Source organism: Myotis davidii, unplaced genomic scaffold, assembly GCF_000327345.1.
Source record: "Myotis davidii unplaced genomic scaffold, ASM32734v1 scaffold143, whole genome shotgun sequence".
In the NCBI taxonomy this organism is placed as follows: domain Eukaryota; kingdom Metazoa; phylum Chordata; class Mammalia; order Chiroptera; family Vespertilionidae; genus Myotis; species Myotis davidii.
This window is the reverse complement of record NW_006294876.1, coordinates 8807397-8820600: the sequence shown is the minus strand read 5'-3', so window position 1 is coordinate 8820600 and position 13204 is coordinate 8807397. Positions and strand designations below refer to the sequence as shown.

The window sequence follows — 13204 nt, the reverse complement described above, 5'->3', positions numbered from 1 at the left end:
TTTATATTGGGGTTGGAGGTGCCCAGGCAAGGCCCAGCTATGAAGCAAGGCAGGCTGGTGCTAGTGCCTAGTGCTGGGACTTGGGCCTTTTATTGATAGGTGTGGGGCACGCTGTTCCAGCTGCAGCTTGTTTAAGAGATTTTAGCAAAGTCTGAAGCCTGAGCCAGGAAAAGCCTCGCAAACAGCTTGGGTGAGACTGCAAATTGGATGGGGTGGGGTCTCGGAATCCTCAGGGCCAAGCAGTGTGCTTCAGGCTGATGGAGACTCAGACATGGTGCCTGCTAGTCAGTCCTGTGACAGGGGAGGTCCCAGCAATGGGAGAACAATGACCCCTGCAAACACCCATCTGGGAGAAAGCTGCCCCAATGCCAGACAATCCAGTTCCTCCTCATATGTGTCTGGGTCCCCCAAAGCTTCCCTGGTGCTGGGAGTCTGAGTAAGGGACTGGCCCGGCCCTTTAAGTGGGTCTTCAGCAGTCTCCCTCTCTTTCAGCCACAGCCCTCCTGGTTTTTACAGCCCGTAGTTTTGGGCCTTCTCTTCCCAACTCTGGAATCCTGGGCCGGGGGGCTGGTGTGGGGCTGGGACCCCTTGATCCTCACGGGCGGCCTCCACAGGGACAGGGAAGATCTCCCTCCCGATTAAAATAATGGCAAACGTGGGTGTTGGACCAGCCTGTTCCATGCCTCCTCCCCTCCTGTGCTTTCTTCTTCACTTCTCTAGTTGTAGGACTTCCATTCAGCCACCTTTCAGGCGGTTCTGAATGATGGTGGTTCTGTATTTCAGTAGTAATTCTGATGTGGTTGTGGGAGGCAGCGAGCACAGGTGTTTGCCTACGCCACCATCTTGGTTCTCTACCTGCCACTTTCAGATGCTAGATCCACCTTGATACAGGGCAGGCATGATGTTCTGCAGAATGTCAAGGTCCTTTCAGACTCTATTGACACAGAACAGGAGACTGGTCACCACCTGGGGGGCAACAGAGTAAATGACAATCGATGTCCATCCCAGAGAAACGTGAACTGTTTTTGATCCTCCGTTCCCTGGTATCGTTCCAGCGTAGATTTTTATCCAACGGTCCTCAAAAATTCTGGGTGTGTATGTTGCATACACGTGTGGCAGCAGAGAGACTGGGCCTCTCCCACTGCACAGGACCTGTCAATCAACTTACCCCTGGGGCCATGATTCTCTCATGGTGACAGGCTACCCCAGGCTCTGCTCACTGACTTGCCTCCTTTCTTTCTCTGTGTGGTTTTGCAAGTCAAGTAACTAACACTCCAGCCAGCTGTCACTCAGAGCTCTGTGATCTGTTAGACATTGTCACAAGCCCCCGCAGGGCAAAACACCCTGATTTCCACTCCAGCCTTACATCCCTTCGATTATGTCCACCTCGCCTGACATGTATATAATACATGGCCTCTGCCATGCAGGAATCCCACTGTCCCGTTAGCAAAAGCGTGCCCGGTTCCACGCAGCATTTCCCCATCAATCCCTGACGTTCGAACAGGTGCTGCGCGCACTCATTGCCTCAATGAAGGGAACATGGTCCTGGGAAACAGGTGGTTCTCCAGTCTCACGTAATGAATCCCTTCTGACATTCACACCTCCTGGAACTTCCTGTCCCTGCCCTGAACACTATGCCATGGCAGCTCTACTCTGTGCGCCTCATTCACTGAGCCAAGCTCATGGCCAACCTCGACAGCCGTCCCCGCAGGACATAAGGACCAGCTCAGGCGCCCTTCACTCCAAGTCATGGTTAAATGCTCCCATGATTATAAACTGCCCTTTATCCTGCCTCATACTTGTCCTCCACCCCCACCCCTGGCCCAATGCCCTCAGGATCCTCCCCTGCTCCCCCCACATTCCCCCTTGGCTCCTGACAGTGCGCCTCCACCAGGTGCCGCAGCTCCTTCAGTGTCTAAGCTACTTCCTCCGGGACAGGGTTGTAGTTCTCTGCGGGGGATGCGTGGGGACCTGCCCAGCTCTCCGTTTGGAGAACAAAGGTATTTTGTAGAGCATCCTGAGGAGGTCAAGCAGCATCTTGCAGGCAGGCATCTGCCTCCCTAGACCTCGGCGGGGTCTTTAGACAAGGAAGACCCGCGTGTGGGGAGCCGGTTTTCAACATCTTCAGGCTCATCCTCCCTTTTGTTACTTAGATCCTAGTCTCCCACTCTCTTCCTATCAAGGCCCTGACTTTGATAAAGAGGGTGGTCAAGTGCCTCCTGTGCAGCGCAGCCACCCTCCCTACTAGGCCCTGGGCCTCACAGTGCTTCTCCTCTGCGGCAATCCAAGGCCCTCAGACTTTCACAGACTTGATGGTTGGCTGACTTAAAAAAGCATCTTATTTAGTTTTTTCCCCCTGGCTTCCAAAGCAGTTAATGAAAGCTGGCCAAACCTGCCTTTATCATTGCCCTGTACTGGTCAAGTGCCACAGGTGCTACGTGATCCGGCTCTGGCCCACCTGCACCTGTAGTGACAGTAACTGCTGCCCCTGTCTGCAGGGTGACTGCACCCTGCCCACCAGCAGTGCCTTCGGTTCCACTGATGCTGTGATGTCTTGGTGGCGAGAAACAACACAAATGTATTACCCGACAGTTCTGTGGGATGGAAGCCCAGCATGAGCCTCATTGCACTGAAATGTGTGAGGTCTGGGCTTTCTGGAGGCTCCAGGGAGAACCCATTTCCTGGCTTTTTCCTGCTTCTAGAAGCATCCCATATTCCCTGTCTGGTGGTTTCCTTCCTCCATCCTCAAAGCCAGCAACGTGCATCTCCCTGACTGCCCATCCTCCCATGGCCACCAGGCTACAGCCCAGAAGGGTACTGCTTTTAAGGCCCCATGTGATTGGGTTTGGGTTATCTGGACCATTAGGGAAATCTCCCATCTCCCAGTCCTTAACCTTAATATCTGCTTTCACCATGCAGGGTAACATTCTCAGGGGCCAGAGATGGTCATCTTTGGGGGTGGGGCCATCACTCTGCCAACTACACACCGAATGGGATGGTTTGCAGGGTTGATGAGTGAACCAGCTCCAACCTCCCATCCCGAGGGTCCATTTTATGACTGTCCCAGGTATCAATGGTCGTAGCCTGAATTCTCCAAAACAGCAGAGCCTGACACAGAAGCTGGCAGGCAAGTCATTTATTTGGGAAATGACCCAGGGTGCGGGACACGCAGTACAACGAAGAGAACGAAAGCCAGCATAAGATGTGTTGCTGGATCGGCCACAGGACACTGGTCGTTGATCTGCAGGATCTGAGTGCTGCTCAGAACTGTCTGCCCAGGGGATGGAAGGAAAAAGCATTTACCCACCAGTGAGTGTCCGTCATTGGTCACCAGCAAGTGACCCCAGGGGAACTTGACTGCTCTGCCCTTCCGGGAGGTGAAATTTTGTGTACCAAGTGAGTTCTGTGGGGATCCCACATCGCAGTGAAGCCAGAGGGAGTATGTAGCAGGAATCCAAAGGGAGGTGCTCTCATATTCTCTGAGACCCTGGTGAAGACCGCAGGGCAGAGATCTGAGTGGGGCCCAAGGTGTCAGATGCATAGATCAAAGGCTGGAAGGCTGGAGTACCTTGGCATGTTTGAGGAAAGAAGGAAAGGCAGGATGAGTGTGGGACTGAGTGTGGTGCTGGCAGGGACCAGGTCCTGTGGGAGTTGCAAGCCTGAGTAAGGAACGTGATGCCCTCCGGGGTGAAAAGTGCTCACTACCGAGTAAGGTAGCCCAGGCAGCTCTCAGGATGGAAGCAACTTGAGCTGGACCCTGAAGACGAACAAGACTTTGCTAGGGTGGGTTGGGAGCTTTCACAAAATTCAATAACTCTTACTATTATTGCCTACACAAAGACGGAATAGGACAAATAAGATTTCCTTGTATTTTTTACTTGTAAACATTTAAATACAAATGCATTTTTTTAAAAAAATTATAACCTAGAGCCCTGATGATCTAGAAACTTCCTGAGGATTGGTATTCATAATCTCCGGCATCAAATTACTATCTTTACAATTTGGGGGGGATGGATCACAGGTCAACTATTTTCTTCCACCACCAATTAGAGGGAATAAAATGAGGAGCCTATGTTCAATTAAGAGCAGTTGTTAAAAATTTTAAAGGAAGTGTTCATGTTTGTGTCAAGATTACATAGCTCTAATTTACTTAAGGATCACGTTACTCCTGGCCGGTGTGGCTCAGTGGTTGAGAATCAACCTACGAACCAGGAGGTCATGGTCCAATTCCTGGTCAGGGCACTTGCCCATGTTGTGGGCTTGATCCCCAGGGGTGCAGGAGGCAACTGATCAATGATTCTCTTTCATCATTGGTGTTTCTCTCTCTCTCCCTCTCCCTTCCTCTCTGAAATCAATAAAAATATATTTTTTTAAAAGATCATGTTACATTCCTTGTTCTGTTGATTTCCACTTCATTGTTTTAGGCCATTTCAAATAGCAGGACAAGAGAAAGTATTTCAACTAAGTTACAAGAGGACCAAAGTGGTTGCTTGCATCTATTTGAGTTTCTTCTAGTGTTTAAAATCTCAGAATTATCAGTGTTCATAAAAATAAACAAAAACCCAGAAGGTGAGGGGAAAAGTACACAAATTCATTTGAGAAGGGTAAGGACTCTTAAAACCATATTCCCTAGGGTTCTAGAATTTGCAAAAGTGACTTTAGAGAACAGAACACTGGCCTTTTTCTGAATGACCCAGAGGGACAGGAAATAAATGAAATTATTACTAAGTATTGAATATAGACATGACATGATAAAATGAACTAATCAGTACCATAAAATTAAGTGTACTCCCTAATTAATACAATCCAAAAGAGTTGATAGGACTCAGATTACCTAGTCCAATTACTGCCAATGCAGAGTTCTCTGTAAAACCCCAGGACATGTACATGTGACACGGGCTGGAAGCTGTCGCTGAGCTATAGAATTTGCTCTGAATCCTTAATTGCTAACTCTTAATCTTTTTTTTTTTTAAATATATTTTATTGATTTTTTACAGAGAGGAAGGGAGAGAGATAGTTAGAAACATCGATGAGAGAGAAACATCGATCAGCTGCCTCCTGCACATCCCCCACTGGGGAAGTGCCCGCAACCCAGGTACATGCCCTTGACCGGAATCGAACCCGGGACCTTTCAGTCCGCAGGCCGACGCTCTATCCACTGAGCCAAACCGGTTTCAGCGCTAACTCTTAATCTTAAGTTGTTTCAAGGAACACAAAGTAACTCTCTATATAAAAATTTATAGCAAGCCCACTCGGTGTGGGTGAGTGGTTGGGCATTGACCCATGAACCAGGAGGTCACGGTTTGATTTCGATCAGGGCATGTGCACGGGTTGCAGGCTCAATCCCCAATAGGAGGCATGCAGGAGGCAGCCCATCAAAGATTCTCTCATCATTGATGTTTCTATTTCTCTCCGAAATCAATAAAAACCTATTTTAAAAAAAAATTTATAGCCCTCGCTGGTTTGGTACAGTGGATAGAGTGTCGGCCTGCTACTTTGGTTTAGGGCACATCCCCAGGAGGGGGTGTGCAGGAGGCAGCTGATGTTTCAAACTCTCTACCCCTCTCCCTTCTTCTCTAAATATATTAAAAAATATATATATATATTTTTTAAAAATTATAGCAAACTTCATACATGCTTATCACCCAACTTGGGACTTCCTTTCTTTGTCTAAAGTGTAATAATAAATTATCAGTATAAATCACTCCACACTAGAGGGACAGTTCCTTGAAGGCAAGACCATATATCTTATAAATTTTATTTCTGACTTGAGTGCCTTGTTTATATCACATTTTGGAATGTTTGTTGAATGATGAATGAATTGGTGAATGAATAAATTTAAATAATACAAGTACCCATATTTATTTATTTATTTAAATATATTTTTATTGATTTCAGAGAGGAAGGGAGAGGGAGAGATAGAAACATCAACGATGAGAGAGAACCATTGATCGGCTGCCTCCTGCACGCCCTCAACCCGGGCATATGCCCTTGACTGGAATCAAACCTGGGACCCTTCAGTCCGAAGTCCAATGCTCTATCCACTGAGCCAAACCAGCTAGGGCAAAGTGCCCATATTTAAAGATAGATTATCAGCTGATTTCTTGCCTAAATGTTAGTTTAGGAGAGAAAAAGAAGACGCAAATATCTGCCATATTTCTCGAAAACTTTATTCAAAGTTATTCACCTCACTGTCAATAAGGTGTACAGTTAATTCTGTGCCATATTACCGGGCCTGCCCATTGATGGCAATGGACTTTGAAACAACCCTTTTTTCTGACACCAAAAGTTACTCTTTTCAAAACATACCGAACTCCCAATACTTGTGAAAGTATTGCATGCACCACTTTCCCATCGATCTTTAAATCTGAACTTCCATTATTAATCTGGATGTTAAAATGAAGTCATTTTAACAAAGTATGACTGTACAAATCAAAGTACCACTAGTTAATATTAGATGGAATCCTCATTTTGGCTGATTAAACTATGTAAAAACTTGGGTTTTACCTTTTTATTTTCATTAAACAGATTTTTTTTAAAAAAGGAAAAGCATACCTACACAGTCTTTCGGTTGCATTTATAACACTGACGCATCAGAGTAACGAGAGCCTTGCCCTAGCCTTCCTTTTTAAAATTTTTAAAAGGCAGTCAGAAAAATGTTTTGTTTATTCTTCAAAATAGGGTACACAGAAGGACTGCAGCAACAAGCTTCCTCATACACAAGTTCCAATAACATCTCAGTGTTTTTCCGCCTCGTCCAGCATGAACGGATTCAGGGCAGACCTAGAGCCACACTCAGAGCTGAAACACACCAGGCCGCCCTCCCAGGCCTGCTCAGGGCCAGCCTCTCCGCTCAGGCCCCTCAATCACTCGCCACTGCTGCCTGGATTTAAAGCCACATTCCAGTTTCCAACTCTTCTCTCCAGAATGTACAGAGTTTAGAAAAACAACATGTTTGTCTTGCCATTTTCAGACAGGGTTTGTGTATATCACATGTAAGAGCACATTCCTTAAACTAGAAACTTTTTATCAAAAACCACAAGTACTTTCAGTAATATTGTTTGTTCCAAGTATAAAATTCTTATCCATTCAAAAAATTAAAATTGAAGACCAGTAGCTCTGCTCCTTTCTGCCAGAAACAAACGACTCATCAAACCACATTTAAAAACGAAGCTTCATGCATACGAATGGCCGGAGAGGTATGAAGTTTTGCAGAGCCCTTAACATCATGGAGTACAGTAAGCATCAGCTAGACGCAATAGGAAGCGAATTAGCAAACTGAGCAGAGACTTTCCCAAGAACACGATAGTTTTCCAGGCTCCATGTCAGTCACAAAATTTTAAGCAACATGTAATCCTTTAATATTGTCCCAGACATCCCATTCCCAACATTCCCATACATATCCACCCCGCCCGGCCCACACGGGTCTTCCCCGCACGGCACGGCAGTTCCTAATGCTCCCCGTTGCTGATGACAGCTGCTTCTGGCTCTGCTGCCGTCCCCGGGAGCCGTGGCACTTTCTTTGCAGGACTTGGAATGTGCTAAAAATCAATGGGAGAAGCTGCCTCAGGTCATGGTGCTAATGCAAGTTCCAGGAGAAGGAGGTTTATGCTAAATATACTCTATACAACTGTTCACAGCGGGAACTGAACACCATTCTTTACCTGATGGTGAACTTATACAACTATCAACACAGCAAGAGAGGGGGAGGCCAGAGACCCACCAGCCACGGCCTGGACTTGTTACATTTCCCATTCACAACCCAAACGCCGGAAGGTTGACCTGCTACCTAATTTGTATAATAGCAAGAAGCAAGATTATGTTCACCAAGTTCGTGCTGAGGAGATGTAATAAATAACTGCAAGGTTATAAAGTCCCCAATTTGAACCTGGCTATGATCCTCGTCAAGCCATTTAACTTCTTACAGCCTCATCTCTAAAATGGGCATAGTATCATTAACCAAAAGGCCATTTTGATAAGGATTAAATTAGAAAATGAAAATAAAGTACCGAGCACAGTAGGAATTCAAAGCACAGCTATTATTGCCACCTCCTGGCAACTTTGGAGACCACTTTGTCAACGGCCCAAGAGAAGAGAGGTGAGGGCCGCAATACCCTATCCTTATGTTCTCTCCCAAGATGTGTCACAAATGAGCCTCTCTCTAGACCCGTCTTCCCCTCAATCTGGTATTATTAAAACTTGAAAATGATAACCATTTAAATGCAAGGACTTTATAAAACTGGGAAAGGGCACAGCTGGAACCCAAGCCCCAAGCCCACTCTGAATCTCTTTCTGATATTCCCTAAGCTGCTAAGCCTCAGGTAGGCCCCCCACGCCCAGCAATCTGGGGATGGAAATGTCCCCCCACCAAAGCCCACGACCAACCACCATGTGCTCCCTGTACCTCAGTGGCTGTGCTTGAATGCACAAGTCCTACTCCTTCATTCAAAGTGTTGGCATTTGGAGAGGGTCGTCGGGCGTAAGTTCTCCTGTGCTTTTCATCCACTCGAACCAGGTACCATGTTCCTTCAAAAAGGGAATCTATGGAACTCTGGGGAATGTAGTTGCCTGAAGGAAAGGTGGAGAATGTGAACAATTAGTTATGATACACAACTTACCTGGTAATGAACTGAAGGGTTGCATGTTTTCCTACAATTTTCACCAACATCAGGTTTGTACTGAATACAGCCTAGGTCTGTGGGTAACCGTATCTTTATGTGGTGTGTTTCATGTTGTTACAGGCTTTGGGGTGTATATGTGTAAATTAACAACAGAATATTTTACCCAGGTGATGAGTGTCCTCTCTGAGCTTCATGCTCTCTGAAAAAGCGGCTGGTGCCACACACGTCCTTGAGTCGAGCCTCGATTTCAGGTCACACAGACTTGCTGTGATTTTATCAAGAGCAGAGCCTAAAATAGTAAAGAATTCCAACATTAAAAGATTAAAAATAGCATACCCGAAAGCCTAAACAAAATGTTGCCAAATGTTAAAAAAAAACCACTTTCACTGCTTATTATAACTACTGGCTATCGTTTAAAGATAAGATGGTATCTACCGCCCCAGCCGGTGTGGCTCAGTTGGCTGGGGCATCATCCTGTGCACCAAAGGGTCATGGGTTTGATTCATGGTCAGGGCGCAGACCCAGGTTGTGGTTGGGGTGCATACAGGAGGCAACCAAGCAGTTACTCACATCAATGTTTCTCTTTCTCTCTAAAAATCAATTCTAAAAAACTATCCTATATAATAAAAGCCTAATATGCTAAGTGTCTGGTTGTCTGTTCAACCAATCAAAGCATAATATGCTAATGATATGCTAAGGCCACTCAACCGCTTGCTATGACATGCACTAATCACTAGGGGGCAGAGAGTCGACCGGTTGCTATGATGTGCACTGACCACCAGGAGGCAGACGCTCTGACTGGTAGGTTAGCTTGCTGCTGGGGTCCGGCCAATAGGGACTGAGCGAGACAGGCAGACACACAGTCCCTACCAGCTGGCCAACATCCCGGGTCTCTCCCTGGCCCCGGCTGTTGTAAATACGGGTGCTGGTGGGCCACATTATTATGCTGATGACAGAGCGCGCCAAAAGGGGGAAATCAGAAAATCTGAGTAGAAATGACTCAACAATTCCTGTAGGATACCCAGTGGGATCTCTTGTCCTGGCCTGCACCCTCTCACAATCTGGAACCACTCGGGGGATGTCAGAGAGTTGGTTTTGACCCAATCCTGCAGGCCAGGCTGAGGGACCCCACTGGTGCACAAATTCGTGCACCGTGCCTCTAGTAAATATATATATTTAAAGATAAGATGGTATCTATCTGACACAGCTTCTATGACCTCTGACAAGATACCTGTTCAGTGTTAGCCAGTGCACAAGTTTTTAACCAGGTGAAGTTGAGACTATAACTTGTATAGAGGCAGTTTTTAAAGCAGTGCCAAGTCTACCATCATTCTGTTTTGTTCCTTCTACCACAGAGAAGGCACAGAAGTTTCCTTAAAAGTAGCCAAGACCATAAAGTTAGGAAAACTAGATAACTTAAATATTAGTGAACAGTACGAGATGATTTGTTACCCACTCATGTGATCAGACTCAATCATTAAACACTCAAAAAGCTGCCTGCCTTAAGTAGATGTGCTTCCTTTCCCTGACTACATGTTGAGAACACGAGATGAAAGGTAAAGTTATTTGCCAAAAAAGGAAAAATCAAAACAGCCCACCATAAAATGTTTAAACTGGTATTTTTTCCTGATTTGGAAGGGTGGAGAGAAGATATCCTCAGGCAGACAGAGCTGCCTTTCACCCAGGTAAGGCAGATTCTTAGATGAGAGTAAAACCAGGCTGTGTGGGAAGAAATACTGACATTGAAATGCAGCAATGCCCCGTGGGACAGACTGAGCGTGCTTGAGAAGCTGTTGGACAACCTGCCCAGAACAGGCTCCCACACATTCTTGTTGAAAGACTTGGTGTTTACCTGGGGTGGCATCTTGGGTAACTTTAAGGGAGTAGAGGGTGGCAGCCAAGCCAGAGCCATAGGAGAACACGCCAATCCTCTTCCCTGCCAGCTGCTGAGGCGAGTACCTGTGCAGGGGAGGAGCCAGGAAACTTAACTGATGTGAAACTACAGTGTTCAGAAAGCTCTGAGCTGGACTAGGAACTCGTCCTATAGCCTGAGGGACCTAACCTAAAGCTTGACTTGACAGCTAGCCCACAGAACCAAGCTGTTCATCTCTTCGAGGAGGGGGGGGGGGCTTATGAAAGTTATTTTACCATAAAATAAGTCACCTTGTCAACCGGGCATTTCTGGTTCAACTGCTGATCAGGAATAATAAAACCATGAGAACAGGAGCCAGAAAAGCCAGTGTGCCTAGTTGGTGTGGCTCAGTGGTTGAGTGTTGACCTATGAACTAGGAGGTCATCGTTTGATTCCCAATCAGGGCATATTCCTGGGTTGTGGGCCTTTTCCCCAGTGGGGGGTTTGCAGGAAGAAGCTAATCCATGATTCTCTATCATCATAGATGTTTCTGTCTCTCTAACCCTCTCCTGTTCTCTCTAAAATCAATAAAAATATGTATTTTTTTTAAAAAAGCCATGTTGACATGAAATACTATGGAATAACAGTAGCCTCACCCCATATATTCTTTAAGTCAATGGACAATAGGCTAGAGAGCCTGGAAGTACAATTTCCAAAGCTGGTCTTAGAATCCTAACATTCCCTGAATGAGGGGAGTTAGTAGCGGAGAGTGATACTTACTGGGCCAGAACAGAGGCAAGGGAGCCATACACTGAGGACGTGTACATGTTTCCATTCTGATTGGATACGAGCAAGGATGCCTTCGTTTTCTGATTGAAGAGGTCAGAACTAGCCTTCATAAATGCCTTTTCCACATCTCTATCAAAGTAAGTATCTTCTAATTTAACATCCCTGAAAGATTTGTAAAAGACAGCTTTAGTGTTCAAAGACTCCATGTTTATTGTATTAGTGTACCCAATTACTATTCTCATCTCCAAGTGTGTATGATTCTGTTCTTTATGATTCCATTTGTTAAAGGCCAGGTAGTAGCATGCTAATTGATATGGAAAATATAACAGTTGTAAACAGATAATCATTTTTCTCAAAGTTTTTAATAACCAAGTTAAGACAACTTGCTTCTAATGGGTTAATACACACACTAAAGTGTTGCTGTCACCAAAAAGACTATACTATTTTGAGTCCATAATAATGTCTATTGAGTTAGGAGAATCATTGTATTACAGGAGCCAAGTCTTAAAAGGTGAGTAGAATTTCGTCAGATGGAAAAGGGGTAGGTGAGGAAAAGTGGAAGGAGGTTGGCAGTGAGCCTGAACAGTGCGGAAGCTGTGGAAGGGAGGCCGACTCTGACCGTGACAGTGAGCAGATGAATCTGGGGCCCAGGGCTGGGGAGAGGCAGGAGGAGAGTGAAGAGGCTGTTGTAAATATAGGCACTGGTGGGCCATATTATCATGCTGATGACGGAGGGCCCCAAAAGGGGGAAATCAGAAAAGCTGAGTAGAAATGACTCAACACTTCCTGTAGGTAAGCCACCACTTCTCTGGGACTGGGTTTCTTCACTGATGACACAAATAGCTTAGACTAGATTACTTCTAAAATCCTTTGGACTCTAAAAATTTCAGGACTGTACACATAATAGTTTAACAGATAGGTATAAGAAATGTTCTCATATAGGAGGAAAAAAAATCCTAACATTCCCCTTACCCAAAGGCTTCCAGGCCACCATAGATGCTATTTTTATCTCTGTTCTGGTCATTCAGGAAGTCATTCAGCATCATCCGAGCCAGAGATTTCTGAACCAGTTTACAGTAGGGTGAGTGGAAGATCATGAAGCTGAAATCGTTCAAGGTAAAATCTCTATCATTTCCCTCTGAAAAAGAAATCCAAAGACATTATGAAATTCATGTAATTGACTTTTGAAGTTTTATTTTTGAACAGGGCTAGCATGTTTTTATATCTTTAAATCACAACCAAAAATATACTGTACAATGAAATACCTGTGTGGTTTAAAATGCTTATCAAAAAGACAGTCAGAGATAGAACATACACTACCATATTACTGGTTTTCAGAGGTAACAGTCAAAACCCATTAGTGGATTGTGTAATCAAGTTAGTGGGTCAGGGCTAGGAGTTTATCTTAAAAAATTATAGTTTAAAAAATTAAATACAATAGAAAATAAGCTGCATAATTCACAGCATGAATAAGCAATTTCATGACACTTTCTTTGGGTTTAGCACACACAAAGGATGTAAAGTGTATTTCTCACTGCGTGTCCTAACTGTTATAGAATCGCCGTACCCTTCAATACAGGCTGCTCAGCAGTGCCCATTTTACAGATTACAGCAATGCTGCTTGTCCAAATCCACCAGGTATCTGAATATACTTCTAACCCTCTCTCACAACCTCATAAAGCCAAGCTGGACTATGGGAAAAGTATATTTTATCTGATAATACTGTGTGTTGTAACAGCACTGACTCAATACTGCCCTTTTCCGTACCTCAGAACTCCTTCAGCTGAGCCTGTCTCCTCCTGGAACAGATATGCTGTATCCAGCAGAAGAGTTAAGCAGCTATATCTATTTCTTCCCCTAGACAAAATACATGCCCGGTTTTTAGGCAGTCTGTACTGGTCAGAAAGCAGTGCCTGAATTAATACCTGAGACTGTGCTGTGT

The 13204-nt window shown here is 45.2% G+C and overlaps 1 protein-coding gene across 1 annotated transcript in view; it reads right to left on the bottom strand.

Annotated features, from left to right (window-relative positions):
* Positions 1-6647: 6647 nt before the first annotated feature.
* HMGCS1 (3-hydroxy-3-methylglutaryl-CoA synthase 1) overlaps positions 6648-13204 on the bottom strand; it is a 10849-nt gene continuing 4292 nt past the window's right edge. Inside the window, exons 5-10 of the mRNA XM_015567661.1 lie at positions 12235-12400; positions 11254-11424; positions 10474-10580; positions 8785-8910; positions 8405-8568; positions 6648-7541 (exon numbers count right to left, since the gene is read on the bottom strand). Of these exons, the coding sequence (XP_015423147.1) occupies positions 7452-7541; positions 8405-8568; positions 8785-8910; positions 10474-10580; positions 11254-11424; positions 12235-12400 (824 nt within the window). The 3' untranslated portion in view covers positions 6648-7451. The remainder of the gene's footprint in view (positions 7542-8404; positions 8569-8784; positions 8911-10473; positions 10581-11253; positions 11425-12234; positions 12401-13204) is intronic.